At 40.9% G+C, this 25,338-nt stretch overlaps 2 protein-coding genes across 3 annotated transcripts in view; one reads left to right on the top strand and one right to left on the bottom strand.

Annotated features, from left to right (window-relative positions):
- Positions 1-102: 102 nt before the first annotated feature.
- On the top strand, positions 103-7,972 carry LOC121533792 (mediator of RNA polymerase II transcription subunit 19-A). The gene is made up of 6 exons (XM_041840039.2): positions 103-474; positions 1,467-1,589; positions 1,768-1,901; positions 2,069-2,165; positions 2,322-2,416; positions 7,600-7,972. The coding sequence occupies exons 1-6, from the start codon at positions 258-260 to the stop codon at positions 7,657-7,659; spliced, it is 726 nt and encodes a 241-aa protein (XP_041695973.1). The 5' UTR covers positions 103-257; the 3' UTR covers positions 7,660-7,972.
- Positions 7,973-8,239: 267 nt separating this feature from the next.
- Positions 8,240-25,338, bottom strand: part of LOC121533780 (large neutral amino acids transporter small subunit 3) — a 33,359-nt gene continuing 16,260 nt past the window's right edge. For both annotated transcript variants that reach the window (XM_041840021.2, XM_041840025.2), the window contains exons 6-15: positions 15,354-15,446; positions 15,015-15,148; positions 14,664-14,791; positions 14,406-14,552; positions 13,461-13,496; positions 13,260-13,377; positions 10,985-11,114; positions 10,809-10,882; positions 10,585-10,708; positions 8,240-10,490 (exon numbers count right to left, since the gene is read on the bottom strand). In XM_041840021.2, coding sequence (XP_041695955.1) covers positions 10,299-10,490; positions 10,585-10,708; positions 10,809-10,882; positions 10,985-11,114; positions 13,260-13,377; positions 13,461-13,496; positions 14,406-14,552; positions 14,664-14,791; positions 15,015-15,148; positions 15,354-15,446 — 1,176 coding nt within the window. In that variant the 3' untranslated portion in view covers positions 8,240-10,298. The remainder of the gene's footprint in view (positions 10,491-10,584; positions 10,709-10,808; positions 10,883-10,984; positions 11,115-13,259; positions 13,378-13,460; positions 13,497-14,405; positions 14,553-14,663; positions 14,792-15,014; positions 15,149-15,353; positions 15,447-25,338) is intronic.

Below are 25,338 nucleotides of genomic sequence, written 5' to 3'. Positions count from 1 at the left end.
CGTTAGAAACGCACACTTTTGTAGTGGGGAGTTAGGCAATCGTCAGTACGAATTTGATCGGCCAATATATTCCTGGTATTACGGTACTTCGCCGAAAATATGCAATTACAGTATGAAACTATACCACAAAGGAGTAGAAAGGAGTCAAGCGAGTGTTGTGAGATTATCGTGTGTAGTTACATGTGAACAAAACTAACCGTATCGCTTTAGGAGGACATCGATGTATTTGTTATTTAAATGTATTACTCGCAATAGATATGACGGAAATGTTTTCAACTCTTTATGGGCAAAATGAAGCTCAGGGACCTCCTGGATCGTCTCTGGGATTTGGACCTGGAAAGCCACCACCCCCTGTGCCGCCAAACCAAGTCCCGATCTCGGCCCAGATGCCACCTCAGCTCGGGGATGAGGGGCCTGTTCTACGGAAGCCGGGAGCCATGAACGAACCTTTTTATTTACTGCGAGAACTACCAGGTAAAGTTAACATTTCAGTGTGGGCACTATGTAATATGTTTATTCGTACCCGAGTGGAGGATTTGAAGTAATTTTTGCTAGCCCCTTAGGTTATTTTCTAATAACCATCGAGAGCGTCCTGACTGGTTGCATCACCGCCTGGTATGGCACTACAGAGGGTAGTGCGTACGGTCCAGTACATCACTGGGGCCAAGCGTCCTGCCACCCAGGACCTCTATACCAGACCGTGTCAGAGGAAGGCCCTAAAAATGGTCAAAGACTCCAGCCACCCTAGTCATAGACTGTTCTCTCTGCTACCGCACGGCAAGCGGTACCGGAGCGCCAAGTCTAGGTCCAAAAGGCTTCCTAACAGCTTCTATCCCCAAGCCATAAGACTCCTGAACAGCTAATCATGGCTACTCGGACTATTTGCATTCCCACCCCCTCTTTTACGCTGCTGCTACTCTGTTTATTATCTGTGAATAGTCACTTTAACTCTACCCACATGTACATATTACCTCGACTAAGCGGTACCCCCGCACATTAACTCTGTACCCTGTATATAGCCTCCCTACTGTTATTTAATTTTACTGCTGCTCTTTAATTATTTGCCTTTTTTTTTTTTTACTCAACACTTTTTTTCTTTTTTTTTCTTAAAACTGCATTGTTGGTTAAGGGCTTGTAATTAAGCATTTCACTGTAAGGTCTACACCTGTTGTATTCGGCGGATGTGGCAAATACAATTTGATTTGAACTAATGTAAGCCGTTGTGAGCTAGCTGGGTATTGGCTAGTTAGCCCAGCGGCTAGTAGAACGTTAATAATCAGGTTTTTCTGTGACCTATTGTGTGTAATATTGATATATCAATTTCGAAGTGCACTTCTTACATTAGCCATCACAAGTTACTCTCTCTGGAGTCTGGACCCTAGTAGTATGTGACATTGACGTCTGTATGGACTAACTCTGGATCTTGTTACTGTATTGACAGTGTATTTCTTTTATTTGCCCCACAGTGGGCAATGAGCTGACTGGCAACACCAACCTCATTACCCATTACAACCTGGAGCACGCTTACAACAAGTTCTGTGGCAAGAAGGTCAAGGAGAAGCTCAGCAACTTTCTGCCAGAGTTACCAGGTGAATTACCATGCAACACCTTTACTATGTCTGTCTGTGTGTGTCCCCGTCCCTCCGTAAGTGATTTATGTCGTCACATCCCGCTGAGTATCCCCACCTCACTTGCCTCTTCCCCATCTCTCCTTTTTCTCTGAGTAATAAATGGTATGTTTTTCCCCTGTCTCTCCTGTGTCTGTAGGTATGATAGACTGGCCTGGTACCCAGGATGGCAGTTCATTGCGCTCTCTGATAGAGAAGCCTCCAGTGTGTGGCAACTCCTTCAGCCCTCTGACTGGAGCCAGCCTCACCGGCTTCAGACTGCACACCGGACCGGTAATGACATACACACACACACACACACACACACACACCTTCCTTTGACCACAATACTCACACATTTTTAGGGTACTTTATTCATCAACATTAGGCCTCCGTATCATTTCTGTACTGTTAACGAAGATGTGAAGATGTTATATACTCTCTGTGTGTTTTTGTTCCAGCTACCGGAGCAGTACCGACTGATGCACATCCAGCCTCCAAAGAAGAAGAGCAAACACAAGCACAAACACAACCGACCACAGGATCCCATACCGCAAGGTAACACACACACATACACACACACACACACACACACACACACACACACACACACACACACACACACACACACACACACACACACACACACACACACACACACACACACACACACACCACCATCTCACAGCCTTTGAAACCCTTCTGTCTTCACAGAGACCCCCTCAGACTCTGACCCCAAGAAGAAGAAGAAAAAAAGGGATGAGGACCCCGACCGCAAGAAGAAAAAGAAGGACAAGAAAAAGAAGAAGGTAAGTCTACTGTCCTGATCCTTTCTCCATCTCTTGCACTGAAATTGGTATATAGGAGGCCTATAAGCCTGCAACCTTGTCCCCTGGCTAATTTCTCATATGCTCGACGACTCAAATGTGGGAGTGAACTATGGCTGTCCCCGACAAAAATAATAATCTTGGTCTGTTCTATCAACCAATTTAAAAAAATGTATTTTTCCATATATTGACACATCCCATGTGTTTTAATCAAATCAACTATATGTGTGACTAGCACCCGTTGTCTCTCTCTCCTCCCCGCTGCAGCGACCACCACAGAACATCAACAGCGTGTATTGCGCTGTCCGTGTTGCTGAAGCTGCAACATAATTAGTCATTTCTGACTGAAAAGTTAGGTTACCGAAATCCCTAATTTGTTTAGGAAAAACATTCCCTATTCCCTCAACCCTTGCTCTCTTTACGTGACATACAGTGGGGAAAAAAAGTATTTAGTCAGCAACCAATTGTGCAAGTTCTCCCACTTAAAAAGATGAGAGAGGCCTGTAATTTTCATCATAGGTACACGTCAACTATGACAGACAAATTGAGACAAATGTTTCCAGAAAATCACATTGTAGGATTTTTTATGAATTTATTTGCAAATTATGGTGGAAAATAAGTATTTGGTCACCTACAAACAAGCAAGATTTCTGGCTCTTACAGACCTGTAACTTCTTCTTTAAGAGGCTCCTCTGTCCTCCACTCGTTACCTGTATTAATGGCACCTGTTTGAACTTGTTATCAGTATAAAAGACACCTGTCCACAACCTCAAACAGTCACACTCCAAACTCCACTATGGCCAAGACCAAAGAGCTGTCAAAGGACACCAGAAACAAAATTGTAGACCTGCACCAGGCTGGGAAGACTGAATCTGCAATAGGTAAGCAGCTTGGTTTGAAGAAATCAACTGTGGGAGAAATTATTAGGAAATGGAAGACATACAAGACCACTGATAATCTCCCTCGATCTGGGGCTCCACGCAAGATCTCACCCCGTGGGATCAAAATGATCACAAGAACGGTGAGCAAAAATCCCAGAACCACACGGGGGGACCTAGTGAATGACCTGCAGAGAGCTGGGACCAAAGTAACAAAGCCTACCATCAGTAACACACTACGCCGCCAGGGACTCAAATCCTGCAGTGCCAGACGTGTCCCCCTGCTTAAGCCAGTACATGTCCAGGCCCGTCTGAAGTTTGCTAGAGTGCATTTGGATGATCCAGAAGAGGATTGGGAGAATGTCATATGGTCAGATGAAACCAAAATAGAACTTTTTGGTAAAAACTCAACTCGTCGTGTTTGGAGGACAAAGAATGCTGAGTTGCATCCAAAGAACACCATACCTACTGTGAAGCATGGGGGTGGAAACATCATGCTTTGGGGCTGTTTTTCTGCAAAGGGACCAGGACGACTGATCCGTGTAAAGGAAAGAATGAATGGGGCCATGTATCGTGAGATATTTAGTGAAAACCTCCTTCTATCAGCAAGGGCATTGAAGATGAAACGTGGCTGGGTCTTTCAGCATGACAATGATCCCAAACACACCGCCCGGGCAACGAAGGAGTGGCTTAGTAAGAAGCATTTCAAGGTCCTGGAGTGGCCTAGCCAGTCTCCAGATCTCTACCCCATAGAAAATCTTTGGAGGGAGTTGAAAGTCTGTGTTGCCCAGCGACAGCCCCAAAACATCACTGCTCTAGAGGAGATCTGCATGGAGGAATGGGCCAAAATACCAGCAACAGTGTGTGAAAACCTTGTGAAGACTTACAGAAAACTTTGACCTGTGTCATTGCCAACAAAGGGTATATAACAAAGTATTGAGAAACTTTTGTTATTGACCAAATACTTATTTTCCACCATAATTTGCAAATAAATTCATTAAATATCCTACAATGTGATTTTCTGGATTTTTTTTTCTCATTTTGTCTGTCATAGTTGACGTGTACCTATGATGAAAATGACAGGCCTCTCTCATCTTTTTAAGTGGGAGAACATGCACAATTGGTGGCTGACTAAATACTTTTTTTCCCCACTGTATGTATGCTTCGCATGCACATGACCAATAGGGCCTGACCTATATCATAATCACATCAATAAATTGGTTATAACAAACTCTGAACACCGTAACACATGTGACAGCAAAATGGATGCAGAGGACATGACAAATAAACTCGAAATAGGGGAATGTTTACTGGTTGCGTAGGAGGTAAAGGGGAAGTCAGATGTGTGGTATAAATTTGACTAGTTGTGGAAAATCAGAGATCAAGAAAAATAAGGTATGGAGCAAGCACTGTGTGCATATTAGGCCTATGTGTGCCAAACAGGTGCTGTTAGATTACAATATAATTTTTCTGATGGTTTGGAACAATGTAAACAACACAAAATAAATTATATGCGTACCAGAGTCTGTTTTAATGTTTTTTCTTTTTTTTAATGTAAAGCCTTTAATACAGCAAAGACTAAAAACAGTCATTCATGAGTGCAATTTCTGAAATGGAACTGTTTAGGCCCATTTATTGTTTACGCTAATTATTCAATGGTCGCTTTGTTATTTTATTTAAAACTAAAATGCTTGATTGCATTTCACGCCATGAATGACTCGTATGCTGTGTGATGACATGAATGAATAAATTATTGATTGATACAGTAGCCTATATATATATTGAAATATAGGCCTAAGTAAGTTACGGTATTAAGACTAAACAGGATGCGCACTTAGGCCTAGAGCTCGATGATGGTTATACAAGGCTGCTATACTAAGCCTACTAATGATAATGACATTACTTATTATTATTATTATAATGATGATCATAATAGTAATAACAATAAGAAGGAGATCAATAAAAAAGAAGGGTTGTTGTTATTATTATTATTATAATAAATAAATTTGGACAATTTGGAACAGTTTAAACGATACTAAATACATTATAAATAATACCAGAGATGCTGGTCTAACGAAAAAAAGTGTAAAGCCTTTATTACAGCATAACAATGATTAACAACAGACGGTGCTCACGGAACCAGTAGGCTATTAAACAAACACTCAAACAGGCAACAGAAGCAGGATCTGTCTTATTTCTGTAGCTATACAGTACCAGTCAAAAGTTTGGACCCACCTACTCATTCAAGGGTTTTTCTTAATTTTTTACTATTTTCTACATTGTAGAATAATAGTGAAGACACCAAAACTATGAAATAACACATATGGAATTATGTAGTAACCAAAAAAGTGTTAAACAAATGAAATGTGCCACCCTTTGCCTTGATGACAGCTTTGCCCACTCTTGGCATTCTCTCAACCAGCTTCACCAGGAATGCTTTTTCAACAGTCTTGAAGGAGTTCCCACATATGCTGAGCACTTGTTGGCTGCTTTTCCTTCACTCTGCGGTCCGACTCATCCCAAACCATCTCAATTGGGTTGAGGTCGGGTGTTTGTGGAGGCCAGGTCATCTGATGCAGCACTCCATCACTCTCCTTCTTGGTCAAATAGCCCTTACACAGCCTGGAGGTGTGTTGGGTCATTGTCTTGTTGAAAAATAAATGATAGTCCAACTAAGCGCAAACCAGATGGGATGGTGTATCGCTGCAGAATGCTGTGGTAGCCATGCTGGTTAAGTGTGCCTAGAATTCTAAATAAATCACAGACAGTGTCACCAGCAAAGCATCCCCACACCATCACACCACCTCCTCCATGCTTCACGGTGGGAACCACACATGCGGAGATCATCCATTCACCTACTCTGCGTCTCACAAAGACACAGCAGTTGGAACCAAAAATCTCAAATTTGGACTCAGCAGACCAAAGGACAGATTTCCACCGGTCTAATGTCCATTGCTTGTGTTTCTTGGCCCAAGCAAGTCTCTTCTTCTTATTGGTGTCCTTTAGTAGTGGTTTCTTTGTTTTGGTTACTGTTTCGTGTGTTTATTAGTTAATAAACATGTTCGCCGTTCACGCTGCACCTTGGTCCGTCCCGTTCCTTAACGTATGTGACAGGTGGCTACTTTGAAGAATCTCAAATATAAAATATATTTTCATGTGTTTAACACTTCTTTGGTTACTACATGATTCCATATGTGTTATTTCATAGTTTTGATTTCTTCACTATTATTCTACAATGTAGAAAATAGTAAAAATAAAGAAAAACCCTGGAATGAGTAGGGGTTTCCAAACTTTTGACTGTTACTGTATATGGATGATTTATAAAGCCAGGCATATTTAACAGTTAGGCTATTGATTATAGACCTAATTAAATTGGGGTTTTCTCTCCTCATTTTTCTTAGACAATAAGGAAAGGGCTGTTTTCTCATCTCCTCATTCTACTGCTGCCTCCGCCGCATTGTTCTCAACACCAATATGCTGGTTAACTTTGCTATTATGCACATAGCAACATGGTTTAGAAAAGGCGCCAATTCAACAGCGCACTGATGTGTTTCAGTACCGTGGACAGCAACCGCTATCCAACAAGGGGGAAAGCGCATCTGTTATAAAATAATATCATTTTTGTTAGTGTTGTACCATTGTTCCTACGTAATATAGCCATATACAATTTCAGTAGCACGTCTTAGACTGATGGACTGTACCATCCCCACGGCCTCCACAATGGATCAGTCCACTCAGACAGGAGCCAATCAGACAGGTGTCTTGTACACCATGATTTTTATTTTATTTTATTGCTACTGCTCGACTAAAGAAATCTCGGGCGACCATCAGCCTATCGAGCAAACAATCGACCAGTCGACTAAATAAAATAATGTATCATTATTTGATCTTAGCGAATCACATGGCTGCAAGCTGTGGCTCTAAATCAGGAAACATGCGGTGTGCTAGCAAAATCATTCCCCCAAGTTTTGAGAGACTAAACGGTAGCTGTCTGCCTTTGAGCTAGCTAACTTATCGTATTGCTGGCTATATATCAAAATCTGTGTAGTCAACGTGTGTTTCGCTTGTGGGGAAAACTTACTGTCCCAATACAAACAACATAATGGGCTGAAATCTGCTGAAAAATCGCTGAAATCTCCATGTTGCGTCAAACAAGCGCATACGGGGGAACATAAACAGTGGTACACAAAACGGGGATACGAGTTCAGAGGGAGGTGATTGATTAGAGATGAAGCCAATGGCTATGGATCGGGACTTTTTCTATAGTGTTTCTGTCTGTCCTTACAGAACCGCCACAGTCCGGACCACCCTGGCCTGGCTGGCTCGCAGCCCAACAGCCTACGATAGACCAGACCGAGACAACAAGTGTGTGTGTGTTTGAGAGAGAAGCTGTGTGTGAGTGTGTTTAGAAGAATTAGGAAATGTTTAGGAGAGTATGTATGCAGATACGACAGATTATGCTTGTGTGAGAGGGAGGGAAAAACATGAGTCTATGTATGTCATGTGAGTGAGAAACGTCAAAAGAGTGTGTTTGTGGTAGATTTTTAATATTGTTCGAGGCCACTGATGTTCTCAATGAGTGTATATTAGGTGTCCCCTTTTTCATTTGGTTGTGATATTTTCGGACTACATTATATTCCAATAAACTTTGGTTATTGTCCATGCTGCGTTGATCCTCTTTCTGTCTGTGGCATGGTTTTCTCCCTGACGCCTCGAGGGTTGCCTTTAGTGACATGCTGTTTCAGTCTTGGGCACAAGACTCTTCTCCAGGTAAAGGGGGACTAGCAAAGTCCTAGTCAGGAATATGCACTGGCATGTTTACAATCTGAAAACATCCATTCAACATTTTAATTTCTAGTATGAATATAAAGAATATACTGCTAACTTGAATGAATGGCAGGGATATCAAAACACAGTCACAGGACAGTTTCTTACATTTTGTTTATTTATTTGATCAGACTTAAAGCTTGTTTTAGTCCCCAAATGAGACATGGCAGAAAGAAAAGATGCATATCACTTCTGACACACCAAAGCTATAAACAGGAGCCTGATAGGGAGGGGATTAGATACAATACATTTCATTATGACATAGCTACATGTCCCTGAGGAAAAGTGCTGTACACTTTGAAAAATAGAAAATAACCTATATTTCATATGGTTTAGCAGCCCATAGAAATAGAATGACTAGAACGGGCTCCCACATTCTCAACATGGATTTGGTTTCCCAGGGGACGTTTGGTACTGTCTGTCGCTGTGGATTTACATTAAATTCTATGGCACTGAGTTCATACAAAAATAACACTGTATTTCAATCCCCCCTTCCCCACTATATAGTAATGATTCACATCATTAACAGTTGCATAATAGAAATGCATCAGACTATTTATATTGAGAACATTGGGTGTCTTCTCAGCCAATAGTGTTGTGTTACACATCTCTTTGGTGACATCATATGTACCGTGGAGCATTACACCAGAAGCATTTGCATAAGAGAAAAAAACCTCAGCTATATTTACAAAAACTGTCACTGTAGGTCAGAGCTTTGTGTATATGTAGGGCCCAGAGATTTCCCCGGTCAGGACATGTTGACAGGAAAAACTCCTGGCTCTACAATATACATGAGCTCTGTAACAGGGTAGAGAACACAGCAAAAGCAGAAAATACATCAGAATTACAGTTATATTCATGGCACCACAATGAATACATCTGCTAACAATAACACACAATTCCCCTTTTTAACACATATGCAGCTAAAAGGTACAAAAATACACTTAAATACATATTTATTTACACACACAAGTTCATTCCTGTGCACAAAGCTGTAAAGTACTTCACACAGTAGACACTACCATTCTACGTGTCTACTTTTAAAACCTTCAAATCAGTCTTGGCTTTGGGGGTCAAGTCAAGTGTCCCACAAGTTCATGTTCTCCTATTTAAAAACATCTGAAATGTGTGTTCAGTGGAGAATGACCAATTGACTACACTTCTTAAATCTTTAAACAATCTATGCATAGAATATCTATGTATTTCATGGTTAATGGATGATAAACTGACCAATGAAAAGTCAAATCTACACACTACATACACACAGACGGGTCTTGATTGTAGAGAGACGGTTGGGGAAAAGACGAGGTAGTTAGTTTCTCTACAGTCGGTCTGTATGTATGTATGTTTGTTGATGCAATAAGAGAAATGTTCTGAGAAAAATATGATGGCAATATATATTTGGTATAGCAAATTGTAGCATTCCTCATGGCTGGATGAAGTGTGCATGGCTCTGGTTTCCCCAAGCTTCATAGTAAAACGTGTCACTACCTTCATACGTGCTCTAGGCGTGTCAGGGCCATACAGATAATACATTTGTTTGGACAAAATATATTTATCTTTATATAGATGTGTTATTCAGACTTTCTTAGATGTCATTTTGATTCCTTTTTTGTATATGACACCCAGTGTATTTGATTTACATCAATAGACACTATCATGAATGGCTTTTTTTGGTTTCAGCAGAAGCTGCAGAATTCATATTATCTGAATATCATTCTTTGGTGTTGTGTGTGTGTTTTCTGTCAGCATGGATTGAGTAATACTAAAGGATTAACACGCCACTGAAGGGTTTTTCAAGTACCTTAGAAGTTTTGGCCTAGCAACACAGACATGAGTGTGTGAGTATCTGCTTGTGACTAGTGAAAAGTAACGTGGCTTTTTAACAAGTCATTTGGATCTTCTGAACTGAACCCAAATAAAATAAAATAAAATAAAGAGCATAAAATAAAATAAAAAACGTCTCCTATCAAGACAAAAATTATATGGTTTAGTCAACAGAAAAGGTCAACAAAAACAGCAACAGCAATAATCCTTACAATGCAAAAAAAAAAAACATGATATTGTTGTTGCTGATTTTGTGGATACCATGGACATTGACACAAATAATCCTACAGTTCCCACAATCCTTAGCATTGCTCCAGAACCACTTCCTATGCTTACTGGATGCTGTGACCGTTGCTATGGTGTTTGAGGCCGTTGTGCTCTGAGTGGTTGAGAGCCTCGCTCTCCTGGCCAATGGCATTCTTTTCTCGAGCTTCCTTCTCCTGGATCAGGTGTCTGCGATGGTAGAACAGGTATCCAGGCAACAGGAAGCCACCCAATGAGAAGAGGATCATGCCCAGGTTGATCTGATGGGTGAAGGAGATATGGGAAGTTAGGGGGTTAAAAAGTATTGTATGGGTAACTGCATGGTAAAACTCTGAGCGTGTGTGTGTGTCTCACCCAGTAGGGGTCTCCGTGCAGGGATCCCACCATGACGACGAAGAGGGGCTGCTGCAGCAGGGCGATCACAGCACTGATCATCGACTGCAGCCCAGTCAGAGTACCAAAGTGGTTAGAGGGGTACCTGAGGGAGCAAAATTATTTCTCAAGTACATTTCTGTATTTAAAGATGATGACGGTGATGATGGAGTTGTATGATGAAGATGAGGAAGTTGAGAACTTACACAGCAGCATACAGGCCTCCACAGCAGGAGTGGATGAAACCTCTGACCATGGTGTGGAGGATGAAGGTCAGGATCTACAGCGGGTGAAAGAATGTTGACATTTGGGTATTTTTGTTTGTCTGATAATACAGTATGTCAGAATGAACGAGGGATCATGTGTGTGTGTGTGTGTGTACCTGAAGTTGCAGGTTGTCTATCAGACAGCACACTCCGAACATCAGCAGTAGCAGGTTGGTGAAGATGAAGGCTCTCATGGCATTGGTGATTTTCTGGATCTTTTTGTCTCTCGTCGGCCCGTCTGCTGGTCTTTGTGGGATTGGACAGGGACAAGGAGATAAGACATCAACCTCACCTCTTACATCCATTTAGCCTCTTTCCTCTTTTCCCATTCTATCCATTCTATTTTTCCACAAAGTTCCCATTATGCCTTCTTTCCCCCTGCCCTCCCTCCCCTCTTTCTCTCTCTCTCAGGGTGCGAATTACAGGGGAGCCAGGGGGGTTCAGCTCCCCTGAATGCAACAAAAGTCAAACTTTGGGGGGTCTCTAAATAATTATAATTTTACCATTCTCCTATTTGTTTAAAATGCAGTAGTAAATATGTTTTACAGTGGTAAATATTAAAATAAAAGCTTCCAAATGAAACTAACACCCCCACCTCTCTGTCATGGTTTAAACCATTTACTTCAACAGGGCTGCACTTGTCATCCAAGGCAGGCGGAGTGCTGTTCGGATGGTAGAATTCTATAGCTGGCTAGACCGTAGCGCTGTCCACTACTGAATTTTGGCCTCAGCTGAGCTCCTTTAGGCATAGATTTTCCTTTGTACTTACCGTAATTTTCGGACTATAAGCCGCACCCTTTTCCCAATTTTTCGACCCTGCGGCTTATATAACGGTGCGGCTAATCTATGGATTTTTACAGCTAACGGCCACTAGAAGACCTCCTAAATCTATGGATTTTACAGGTTACAGTCCACCAACTTTAACTCTATGGGCTCTATGACCGGTCCGCGCCCCCCACCTTTAAGCGGCGGGCTCCAGCAGGAAAAGCTGGAGGCCGGAAAAGAGTGAGACAGGTAGCGCGTAAAAGTAAAAGTGGAACCGAGAGTGGTACGAGAGACAGAACGAGAGACAGAACGAGGCAAGACAGACAGACATTACGAGAGCGAGACAGTTTGTCTCTTTCCCGACAATCCCCTCTGTGCACGAACCCTTACATATGGTAATTAAACATTAAAACACCTGCGGCTTATAGTCCAGTGCGGCTTATATATGTACACATCATTCAATATCATTCAATTTAGCTGCTGCGGCTTATACTCCGGTGCGCCTTATAGTGCGGAAAATACAGTACTAATTTTCGCCATTTGTTTGCCTTGCGTCCTTGATTTTAAAAAAAGCCCTTTATTCCAACGCATTAGATTTATCAGTTGATTTACCATTGTTTGCTTTTGTCAGTCAGCTGTTTAGAGCGTCATTGCTTTGTTTTCAGGTGTGCGCGGTACTGGTGTTCTCCCTGGCCACAAGAAGTAGACCATTTCATTTGCTTTATTATTTTCTATCAATATTTGCATTATATTGAATGTGTAGGCTACCTGTTCACAGAGGAATGTACTTGATGTTTATCCTTTTATTTGTGTATTTCTCATGCTCTTGTTGTTGATTGTTGTGTCACTAATTCCCTATTAAGTCTCTGTTCCTACTTTGTACGTTTTGTATTGTTGTGGTAGCTATCCGTGATCCTGAATCACTATTTTCTTGTGCGGGCAAGCACTAAAATAAACATCTCCAATATTTTACTGTTTACAATGCCTATCAATTCATTGGCTGTTTCTAAATAGTGATTGTGTGATGACAAGACAAAACAGCTAACCTTGTAATATCTTAAGCAGCTTTATCTGAAGTCTGCGAGTGTTCATCGGCTGAGAGGGTGGGCTACGACATACACATTGTAGCCTAGTCTAGTAAATTGACCGTGTGTGTTAGGGTGACCATCCCTTTTTCCCGGGACAGTTTCAGACCCATTTCAGGTGTACCAACTTTTCAGTCTACAAAAAAGGTCAATTTGGCAGCAAGATAAATAATTGAAATCAATTAATGTAGGCCTAATCATTAGGCACACTTTTTGGTGTTTTGTAACAGATGTACATTTCAGTTCATCAAACTGTGCGAGTGCACATGCAGTGCACTGTTTGGATGCGAGAATTATTTTGGAGTGGACGAACATGCACAGGTAGCCTTCTTTTTGAAGTGATTTGTTTGACAATCAGATGAAAACATCATGACTGGTTGTGTTCATGCCACATAAACAGGTAATTCATTTTTGTCGTTAAATGACGTCTTGACTATTAGGCCCATTAATATGTTACATGCACGCGTCCAATAGAGACCCCCCCCGAATGTCACGGTGTCATTCACGCGCTGCTTTTGCTTTCTCTCTCTCACACACACACCTCTTCTCTGTCTCTGCCACACACTCCTTCATCCTCCAGTCCATGATGTAGCCAATCACAGGACAGGTGACCAGGCAGAGCAGTTGCAGGGTGCCAAAGATGGACGAGTAGAAACTCACTGGAGAGGAGAGAACACACATTTAGACATGCATACATACACATGACAAGGACACGTCACTTTCACCAGGAGATATTTCCCACCTTTCTCCTTTGCCTCGACGATCAACTCCTCAGAAGCTGAGGAAAGAAAGGAGGACAACTTGATTAGAACACATTTACATGGAGGGAATAGGGCCCAGTCATAATAATATAATAATAATAATATAATATGCCATTTAGCAGACACTTTTATCCAAAGCGACTTACAGTCATGCATGCATACATATATATATATTTTTGTGTATGGGTGGTCCCGGGGATCAAACCCACTACCTTGGCGTTACAAGCGCCGTGCTCTACCAGCTGAGCTACAGAGGACCACAGTCATGACAGTGTGTTGGTTTGTCAGTTGACTATCAGTTGGTCTGGTTTTCAGTTGACTGTCAGTTGGTCTGGTTTGTCAGTTGACTATCAGTTGGTCTGGTTTTCAGTTGACTGTCAGTTGGTTTGTTTGTCAGTTGGTCTGGTTTGTCAGTTGACTGTCAGTTGGTCTGTTTTGTCAGTTGACTCTCAGTTGGTCTGGTTTGTCAGTTGACTGTCAGTTTGTTTGGTTTGTCAGTTGACTGTCAGTTTGTTTGGTTTGTCAGTTGACTGTCAGTTGGTCTGTTTTGTCAGTTGACTCTCAGTTGGTCTGGTTTGTCAGTTGACTGTAAGTTTGTTTGGTTTGTCAGTTGACTGTCAGTTTGTTTGGTTTGTCAGTTGACTCTCAGTTGGTCTGTTTTGTCAGTTGACTCTCAGTTGGTCTGTTTTGTCAGTTGACTCTCAGTTGGTCTGGTTTGTCAGTTGACTGTCAGTTTGTTTGGTTTGTCAGTTGACTGTCAGTTTGTTTGGTTTGTCAGTTGACCGTCGGTTGGTCTGTTTTGTCAGTTGACTCTCAGTTGGTCTGGTTTGTCAGTTGACTGTAAGTTTGTTTGGTTTGTCAGTTGACTGTCAGTTTGTTTGGTTTGTCAGTTGACCGTCGGTTGGTCTGGTTTGTCAGTTACTCACCGTGAGGGTCGCCGTGGGTGACGAGAAACTCCAGCATCTTGTTCATGGCGCCCATAAAGAAAATGATCCTGAGCTGGGTCATCCCCATGGTAACCAGACTCCATAGGAAGATGGGCGAGAACACCGACCTACGGAATGGAATGACATCTGAGAGAACGAGAGAGTAGGCAGACAGTTAATATGGGTCAATGGGATGTGTTTGTGAGCAAGAGCTGCTAGAGCTGCTGTTGTGTTTTCATGTGTGTGTTCTGTACTCACTCTGTGTGTCAGCTGGGAGTTTCTCAGTGGCGTGTTTCAGGTCTCCGTTCAGGCTTCCATTCTTCTGACTCAACCTCTCTCCCACACCCTTATGGTCCCCAGACACATAAGTCAGCGCTAACTTCTTACTGTTAAAGAGGAAAAGAACGGAAGGAGAAATAGTTGTTTATTAACTCTTGTTGCATTTCAGTATGGTAACTGTTGTATTTCTACTTAACTGTCACTCGAAGTACTACAGTAACCTGATCACGTTGTCACCTATCTGTATTGTTCTAGCATTGTGGAAGTATTATGATAATATTGTAATAGCCATTCTTTTGTGATCTGATGTTGTTTTAGTGTTGTACTGACCTGTAGTCGACCTCGTCAGGTGTGGGGAAGGCCTCCACTGGCCAGTTGAGGAAACAGTTGAGGAAGACTAAGCCTGCTAGACCCGACCACACCCACATGATCACCCGGAACGACACATCCGCATCATAGATCAGCTTAGAGAGGGACGAAGAGAAAATGGGGTGTTATTAGTATAGAATAGTATAAATATTTGAGGCTTACTGTGGACATTTCCTTGACTTCTTCACATAACATCTGAAGGACGAACGTGCATTCTATTTGTATAGAAGTGATACGGGCAACGGTAACAAATATGCATCCATTTCTGACAAATGTAAAATGTGCATCCATCATGGTTACCTTGACTCCAGGGAAGGTGACAGCTGAGGAAGCGTAGGAGCCAATCATCAGAGACATGATTGTGGAGCTCAGACTGCCAAACATGTTGGGTAGCTGGAGGGAGAGGGGTGGGGAACAGGGGATGAGGAAGAAAGAGAGAGATATAAATGTATGAACAGTCTCAAACATTGACAATTTGACCACAATCAACACACATTGATACAATATGAGAGCACAGACACTGTCCTACGAAAGTCTTGTTTGACTGTGTATTAGGAGTGCAGTAATGCAATTTCACCAGCAGAGGGGACAAAGGTATTGAGTAAAACAGAAGCCCAGCACAAGCCTACAGTATCTAGAGCAGGGTTCTTCAATTCCGGTCCTGGAGGGCCGAAACACTTCTGTTTTTTATTTCTACCTGGTAGTTAATTGCACTCACCTGGTGTCCCAGGTCTGAATTAGCCCCTGATTAGAAGGAGAGGATGAAAAACAGAGGTGTTTCGGCCCTCCAGGACCGGAATTGAAGAACCCTGATCTAGAGTATCACTTTGGCAGAGGAAGTAAGTATCACACTAAAACGATTTCCTAGCATTTAATAAAGTTAATAATAGACATAGAGGCAGAAGGATTGAAGCATAATTACATCTTTTTTTTTTGGGACCCAATGACATTCAATAAGAGTACTGTTCACAAGCTAGGCCATTTTCAGCACAGACGTTCTCTATTAGCAACCATACATCAACGTTGCGTAAGCAATTAACATCAGTGCTCTGACATGCAGTGTCAATGTCCCTTGATTTAAAAAAGTGATGATAATTTCTTCATGTTCAGGATCACTATGAAAGTCATTATTACTTGTAAGTACAGACTACAGAGCCACCTTGCAGCCCTGATGAGTGCTCCCAAAGGGGAACTTAATGTTAGTTTCAAGTCAAGATGCCTATTGAAGTTATTTGCCTAACTGAATCTCTGGGAGTTTAGGGAAATATGTTGACACAATACTTTCTTTCGAAGAGCAGCAGTACTCGTGCCGACTGAAAGTCAAACATGACGCCGTGAGCGAGGGGAAGTTGTGAACTTTTTGTCACCCCCTGACAGCGTGGACTGGCACCAGTTTGGTGTGTAGCTGGAGCCTAGAGGTCTCCCTGGGGCCATGTCAGAGGAGTCAGGTCTGGCACAACAACAGGCCGGCGAGCACACGGTAAAACTGTTCCTGGCCGTGGTCCGACATGACACTGGACTAGTAAAAGACATCTGAAACACCCGTCCTCATTGATGGGTTCCTAGAAGGCAAATATTTCACATCCTGGCGCAGACAACATGTAACGGTACAGACATACCAGGATGATCTCTGACGGATTTTGGGAATGTGAGTGACAGGGGCCATGTGCTAAAAACACACAGAGAAAAGTTAGTATCTCTTACAAATGTCAAAGTAAACTTATTCTAGCCATGTTTTATGCCAGTCTTGACGTATGCCTGTTGGTCTTGACGTATGCCTGTTGGACTGTTACCTAACTGTACATCACAGTGAGACAGAGCGTCTCGGTGCCTGTGTCTGTTTGTGTGTCTCTGTGTGTGTGTGTATCTCTGTGTGTGTGTGTGTGTGTGTGTGTGTGCAGGAGGAGATATTCCCACAGGAGCACATAAAGGTCACATTTAACACATGTCCTTCAAGCACATGACATCCCTGTTTGGACAGCCAGGGTCAGTGGAAACACATGAGTTTCGCAGAGAGGAATGACCTACACTACAAAAATATGTGGACACCTGCTCGTCGAACATCTCATTCCAAAATCATGGCCATTAATATGGAGTTTGTCCTCCCTTTGCTGCTATAACAGCCTCCACTCTTCTGACAGAGACCATACATCAGGTACATGTGAATTACTGGAAATTTGACATGGATTTGAAAATACATTCTAGGATAGATTTAAAAAAAAAGTACATCTGTGAAAAGAGAATGTGTCTGAGAGAAACAGAGAGAAAGAGAAGGGGAAGACCGAGAGAGAGTGAGCGAGACAAAAAGTGTACTTGAGTTGATGTTAGGGTCCCCAAAGAAAGAGAATATACAGCTGAAGGCCTCCTCACTCTTTCCAAAGTTTACAGTAGGAAGTAGGGATGTGACAAATGGATCATTTCTCTTAACGTTTGAAAAGCCATTTTTGTATCGGTTTTCCCTTAAAACGATAAGAAAAATCCATAACATTCCATGTGAATTCATAATGCAGCTGCGCTGCTGCCAGCAAAGGTTTGGGTCTCACGGTGCGTCCCTTTCAGATGGTTAAGTATTGGACCTGTACTACCATTTACTAGGGTCCTATAAAATCTGCGTTGCGGAAAACACGTACGGAATCATTAAAACGGAATTCAACACTATTCAAAAATGTATTGAACTTAATAGGAAATCAACTTAATGTATTGAACTTATTAGAACATTTATTAATTTGCCCAAGTTAATAAGAAGACATTAACAAAATGCATCAGTGATTTGTATTTTCCTGCAACTTTCTGAAATGGCACAGGACTGTCCCCGTCTGTCACAAGAGATCCACATAGCACGTTGGGGACGATGAAACAACGGAAGCCCAATCATTTTCAATGAAGGAAGCGAAGTGGGCGGGGGCCGTTGGGCGATGCGAGCATGGGAGAGGGACGTGAAAGTTGAGGAAAGCTGAACTTTATGCAAATACTCTGCAACATCACATTGCTATTGACCAATCGAAGCTCACTATAGTTTCCAGCCCCTACTGGATTGGCTGATACCTAGCACTACCTAGCCTGCTTGATATTTTGCTAGCACCAACATGAGGGCGAAGCATGCGTGGCTATGTGAATTTACGCTTTAAAAGGATCTCGGCCGTTGTGTGTGTTGTGTGCGGTGCGCGCGTATGTGACTGTACGTACATACCCCAACCAGAAGCCATGGATTACAGGCAACATCCGCACTGAGCTAAAGGGTAGAGCTGCCTCTTTCAAGGAGCTGGACTCTAACCCGGAAGCTTATAAGAAATCCCGCTATGCTCTCTGACGAAACATCAAACAGGCAAAGCGTCAATACAGGACTAAGATCGAATCGTACTACACCGGCTGCCCAGTAACACGAGCCTACCAGACGAGCTAAATACCTTCTATGCTCGCTTCGAGGCAAGTAACACTGACACATGCATGAGAGCATCAGCTGTTCCGGACGACTGCGTGATCACGCTCTCCATAGCCGATGTGAGTAACACCTTTAAACAGGTCAACATTCACAAGGCCGCAGGGCCAGACGGATTACCAGGACGTATACTCTGAGTATGCGCTGACCAACTGGCAAGTGTCATCACTGACATTTTCAACCTCTCCCTGTCTGAGTCTGTAATACCAATATGTTTCAAGCAGACCCCCACAGTCCCTGTGCCCAAGAACACTAAGGTAACCTGCCTAAATGACTACCGACCCGTAGCACTCACGTCTGTAGCCATGAAGTGCTTTGAAAGGCTGGTCATGGCTCATTTCAACACCATTATCCCAGAAACCCTAGACCCACTCCAATTTGCATACCGCCCCAACAGATCCACAGATTATGCAATCTCTATTGCGCTCCACACTGCCCTTTCACACCTGGACAAAAGGAACACCTATGTGAGAATGCTATTCATTGACTACAACTCAGCGTTCAACACCATAGTGCCCTCAAAGCTCATCACTAAGCTAAGGACCCTGGGACTAAAACCTCCCTCTGCGACTGGCTCCTGGACTTCCTGACGGGCCACCCCCAGGTGGTAAGGGTAGGTAACAACATATCCGCCACGCTGATCCTCAACATGGGGGCCCCTCAGGGGTGCGTGCTCAGTCCCCTCCTGTACTCCCTGTTCACTCATGACTGCATGGCCAGGTACGACTCCAACACCATCATTAAGTTTGCCGATGACACAACAGTGGTAGGCCTGATCACCGACAACGACGAGACAGCCTATAGGGAGGAGGTCAGAGACCTGGCCGTGTGGTGCCATGACAACAACCTCTCCCTCCATGTGATCAAGACAAAGAAGATGATTGTGGACTACAGGAAAAAGAAGAGGACCGAGCACGCCCCCATTCTCATCGACGGGGCTGTAGTGGAGCAGGTTGACATAGACTGTTCTCTCTGCTACCGCACGGCAAGCGGTACCGGAGCTCCAAGTCTAGGTCCATGAGGCTTCTAAACAGCTTCTACCCCCAAGCCATAAGACTCCTGAACATCTAATCAAATGGCTACCCAGACTATTTACATTGCCCCCCCCTTTTACGCTGCTGCTACTCTGTTTATTATCTATGCATAGTCACTTTAATAACTCTACCTACATGTACATATTACCTCAATTACCTTGACTCTGTACCGGTACCCCCTGTATATAGCCTCGCTATTGTTTAATTATTGGTTACTTTTATTTCGTATTATTATATATTGTATTTTTTGTGATTTTTTATGTGTTCTTTCTTAAAACTGCATTGTTAGTTAAGGGCTTGTAAGTAAGCATTTCACTGTATAGTCTACACCTGTTGTATTCGGCGAATGTGACAAATAACATTTGATTTGATGTTCACTGCCATGTCTTTTTTATTCTCAACTGCTCACTCAGTCCTTTTTTTATGAGTGTGTGCAGGTGGTCATGACCGGACAGCAGGCTACTTGATGTTGGCTGTTGGTCATGTCAGAGACTGATGTCACCTGTCCTCTATGGTGTGTGTGTGTGGGGCAGAGGCAGACTGTTGTCTTCTATTGATTTAACCCTCCTGTAGCTCAGTTGGTAGAGCATGGCGCTTGCAACGCCAGGGTTGTGGGTTCGTTTCCCACGGGGGGCCAGTATGAAAAATGTATGCACTCACTAACTGTAAGTCGCTCTGGATAAGAGCGTCTGCTAAATGACTAAAATGTAAATGTAAAAATGTCTAGTCTACACTCTGTGTAGCCGTTAGCAATAATGCTAATGATAACCCTCTGCTGGTAGATATGGAAAGGGTTTCCCAAAAACCTTTTCAATTAAATGTTAACTACAAAGTAGCCTATGCCTACCTTGCAGAATGACATCATGATTATTCAGTCACCGTTTTTTTTTTTTTTTTTTTTTTCATTTTTTTTTTTTCTTTTTTGGGGAGAATGGATCAGCTTAATATTGCAGATAGATTGTATCTTCTATCAATGTAATTGTCTGCATCACTTCCAATCCCCCATGTTTTTTTTTTTTTTATATATATATATTTTTTTATATATATACTCCCCTTTTATTACTTTTCAACCCCACCATCCTTTCCCTACTTGGAGTAAATTAGTGAACAACAATTCCCAGGCCTCTACTTCCGGTCTATACTTACTATCTACACCTTATGGACACAGTTAATTTTACAATAATTCTATTATATATATACATATATATATACATATACATACATACATACATACATACATATCATTATTATTATTATTATCATATTTATTTATTTTTTGCTCCTGAACTACTTCTACTCTCAACCTCTCCGATCGTTTTCATGATGTCCATCCGGTTTGCTTCTATATGCCATATCTTTCTAACTGTGCTCTTTCCCAAAAGCTCCCAACATACAGCCTATATACTTATTATGGACACAGTATGCTTTACATTATTAGCTATCTTTGTTATTATTTGTTGTTATTTGTTATTAGTCCCACTCCTTCAACTCTATTCAATACCTCCCATCTATCTCTTAACACCATCCATATCGGATTTCTATTTGCCATATATATTTCAACCGTACTGTGATGTTTTACAAAAGTTCTGAACCTTTCTATTCTCATTGCTTCTACAGATTGAGAGTTAAAAATAAACAGCTTTGCTAAAAGTATTATTATATTATTGATTGATTGACTATGGCTTTTCAGATCACCCAGTAATGCTATCTGCAAGGTTAGTTCCAGGTAAATATTGCAATCCTTTAGCCATTCCTGGACCAGTGTCCAAAAACAAGCTACAAATGGACAGAACCAAAACAAATGGTCCAATGATTCCGTCTCTTCACAGCAAAATCTGCAGAGCTGGGAAGATTGTATCCCCCATATAAATAACATTCTATTGGTAGCAAGGATTTTATATAATAATTTAAATTGAAAGATTCTAATTTTTGAATCCGGTGTCGTTTTGCGTGTCAGTTCATAAACACTATGCCATGGGATCGGTACATCAAAGATCTCTTCCCAACTATTTTGCAATCTATATGGACGGTGTCAATCCTTTGGTCCTTAAGTGAAACTGATATATTTTTTTATTTATCACAGTTTTCCTTAACCAATTATGTTCTTTAATGCAAGGCCGACAGACAAGTTCCTTACTTTCTCCCCCTTCCACTTTCCTCTTCCATTTTTAGTGTAAAGCTGCCATTATTTGGTTGTAATTTTGGGTAGAGCAGACATTTCCATATGTTTTTGTTAGCTGCATGTGCGCCATAACTCCACCAGTCCTACCGATGATATCATTTACAAAGATTATACCTTTTTAAAACATTCTGTCAAAAAATAAAGGTTTTTTGTCAATTAGTATATTTGAATTTAACCACAATATTTGTTGCATTATTTGTTCTGTCGTTTCTGGAGGATTAAATTGAAATTGCAACCAACTTTCTATGGCTTGTTTTAGAAATATTGACATTTGGGAGATTATTTCCTTTTCAAATAACTGAAAGTGTGAGGTTGTAATCTGAATAAAGGGAAAAAGGCCTTTCTTGAACATTGGGTGAGACAATCTTACTAATTTGCTTGAGAACCAGTTCGGATTTAAGTATAACTTTTGTAAGACTGAAGCTTTTAGTGATAGGTCTAATGCTTTAATATTTAATAATTTCTGTCCTCCGAATTCATATTCATTATATAAATATGCTCTTTTAATTTTGTCTGGCTTGCCGCTCCAAATAAAATTGAATATTTTTTTCTCATATAATTTAAAAAACTGTTCGCTAGGCGTAGGCAAGACCATAAGCAAATAGGTAAACTGTGATAATACTAATGAGTTAATCAGGGTGATTTTTCCACAAATTGACAGGTATTTTCCTTTCCATGGTAGTAAGATCTTATCTATTTTTGCTAATTTTCTATTAAAATTTATTGAAGTGAGATCATTTATTTCCTTTGGGATATGTGATTCTGAGTATATCCACATCACCATCAGACCATTTTATTGGTAAACTACATGGTAATGTAAAAATTGTATTTTTTTAGTGATCCAATACGTAATATAGTACATTTGTCATAATTTGGTTGTAATCCAGAGAGGTTAGAAAATGTATCTAGATCCTCTATGAGGCTGTGGAGGGATTCTAGTTGTGGATTTAAAAAAAAACATGAATCATCAGCGTACAATGACACCTTTCTTTTTTAAGGTCTTTATTTCTAATCCTCTGATATTATTATTAGATCTGATTTTAATCGCTAACATCTCGATGGCCACAATAAATAGATATGCCGATAGTGGACAACCTTGTTTCACTCCTCTTGACAGTTTAAAACTTTCAGAGAAATAGCCATTATTTACTATTTTACACCTAGGGTTACTATACATGATTTTGACCCATTTTATAAGAGATTCTCCAAAATTGAAATGCTCCAGGCATTTATATATAAACCCCAGTCGAACTTTATCAAATGCCTTTTCAAAGTCTGCTATGAATAGCAGGCCTGGTTTCCCATATTTTCCATAGTGTTCTAATGTTTCAATACTTGCCTTATATTATCTCCAATGTATCTTCCATGTAAAAAACCTGTCTGATTAGAATGAATAATATCCGGCAATACCTTTTTAATTCTATGCGCTATACATTTTGCTAGGATTTTTTGCATCACAACACTGAAGTGTAAGGGGCCTCCAATTTTGTAAATGGACTGGATCTTTATATTTTCCACTTGTATCCTGTTTCAGTAATAATGAGATCAGTCCTTCTTCTTGAGTGTCAGATAATCTACCATTTACATAGGAGTGGTTAAAACATGCTAATAACGGTCCTCTTAGTATATCAAAAAGGTTTGGTATACCTCGACTGGTATGCCATCCAACCCTGGAGTTTTCCCAGACTTAAAGTCTTTAATTGCATCCAGAAGTTCCTCCTCTGTAATTTCACCTTCATGAGTCTTTCTGTGTGGCTGTTAATTTGACATTATCAATAGAAAAAAATCTCTACAATTAGCTTCAGTTAGAGGAGATGGAGGCGACTGAAAAGAAAACATATGCTTAAAGTACTTTGTTTCTTCCTTCAAAATGTCATTTGGTGAATCATGGTGACTCCGTCAATTGTAACCAGTTTCATTAAGTTCTTTTGGTAGCATTCCTATGTTGAAGATTAAAAAAGAATTTTGTGCATTTTTCCCCATATTCCATCCAGTTTGCTTTATTTTTATAATATGTTACACTTGATCTTTCTTGAATAAGTTTCTCCATTTCTTTTTGTTTTTCCTCTAATTTATTCTGAGCCTCTATGTTACAGTTTTTATTGCCATCTATCTGTTCTGTTAGACTTTCTATTTCCTTTCTTAGTATAAACTCTTTTGACCTAAATTGCTTTTGTTTTTCGAGATGAGTACTGAATTGCATGGCCTCTAAAGGCACATTTAAAGGTGTCCCATACAATAAGGGGATTCGCTGTACCTATGTTATGTTGGAAAAAATCAGTTATAAATTCCCTTTGTTCTAATTATAAATAAATTATCATCCAATAGGCTTTGATTAAATTTCCAATATCCTCGCCCACGTGGAAATTCAGTAAGAGTAATATATATGCCTATTACATGATGGTCTGACCGCATTCTGTCCCCCTATCAACACTTTTTTTACTTTTTGGTGACGAGAATGAGATAAGAAAGAAGTCAAGACGACTAGCTTGATTCAGTCTCCGCCATGTATATCTCACTAGATCAGTATATTTAAGCCTCCATATATCTACTAGTTCTAATGTATCCATGACATTCACAATTTCCTTAAGAGCATGTGGGTGATTGTTTGTGGTGTGATTTCCTTTACGGTCCATTGAGCTATTTAAAACAGTATTATAATCCCCCACCATAATAATATTGTCTTGAGTTGCTTGCAGGCTTGATAATTTATTATATATATTGTCAAAGAATTGTGGATCATCATTATTTGGTCCGTAAAGGTTAATGAGCCATATCTGTTTATGGTCCAATAACATATTTAAAATAATCCATCTACCTTGTGTATCTATTTGTACAATTTGCACATTTGGATCGAAATTACTATTAATTAATATCATCACCCCTTTTGAATTTCTTTGCCCATGGGAGAAGTATATTTCCCCCCATTCTTTTTCCACGCTACTTCATCTCAATTGTTGAATGAGTTTCCTGTATACAATAGATATTATATTCCTTCTCTTTGAGCCATGTAAATATTGTTCTTCTTTTGTTATTATCAGCTAAGCCATTACAATTATAACTGGCTATACTTATTTCACCATACACCATAATGAGATACAAGTTTCAAGTCTATTTATCATTATATTGTTTGTAAATTTACCAATAAAAAATAGCGTAATGATTGAGTGTCCATATAGCTGTACCGTGATATTTGCATTGCTACGGAGTAGCCCTCAATTGTTCTCCACTAATTCCCCCGCTAAAGCCCCTTCCCATCCCAAGTTGAGCCGTCATCGCCGTGATCAGCATCCCACCCACGTCCCTCCGTATCCCTAAGGCCCCGAGAGGCCAGGACCCATCCATCGAAAAACAGCACATAGTGCCACCCACAAAACAAAAGCAGGTCAACCGCCAAAAGCATTTCCAATGCTTTCACCTCTATATATATATATTCTATTTATTTATTTTTTAATTATGCATATCCTATTTTTCATCATTATCAATTAATATGCGTAATAATGTCGGCAGTTCACGCGTAGGGGATTCTAACATATAACCCGGATTGCCATTGTATTACATTTAATTCATTGACAAGTAATTATTATCCCAGCAAATAATTCCCGCGGTCCATCCCATACCCCCCCCCCC

The sequence above is a fragment of the Coregonus clupeaformis genome, chromosome 2, assembly GCF_020615455.1.
Source record: "Coregonus clupeaformis isolate EN_2021a chromosome 2, ASM2061545v1, whole genome shotgun sequence".
In the NCBI taxonomy this organism is placed as follows: Eukaryota; Metazoa; Chordata; class Actinopteri; order Salmoniformes; family Salmonidae; genus Coregonus; species Coregonus clupeaformis.
This window is presented reverse-complemented; position numbering and strand designations above follow the sequence as displayed.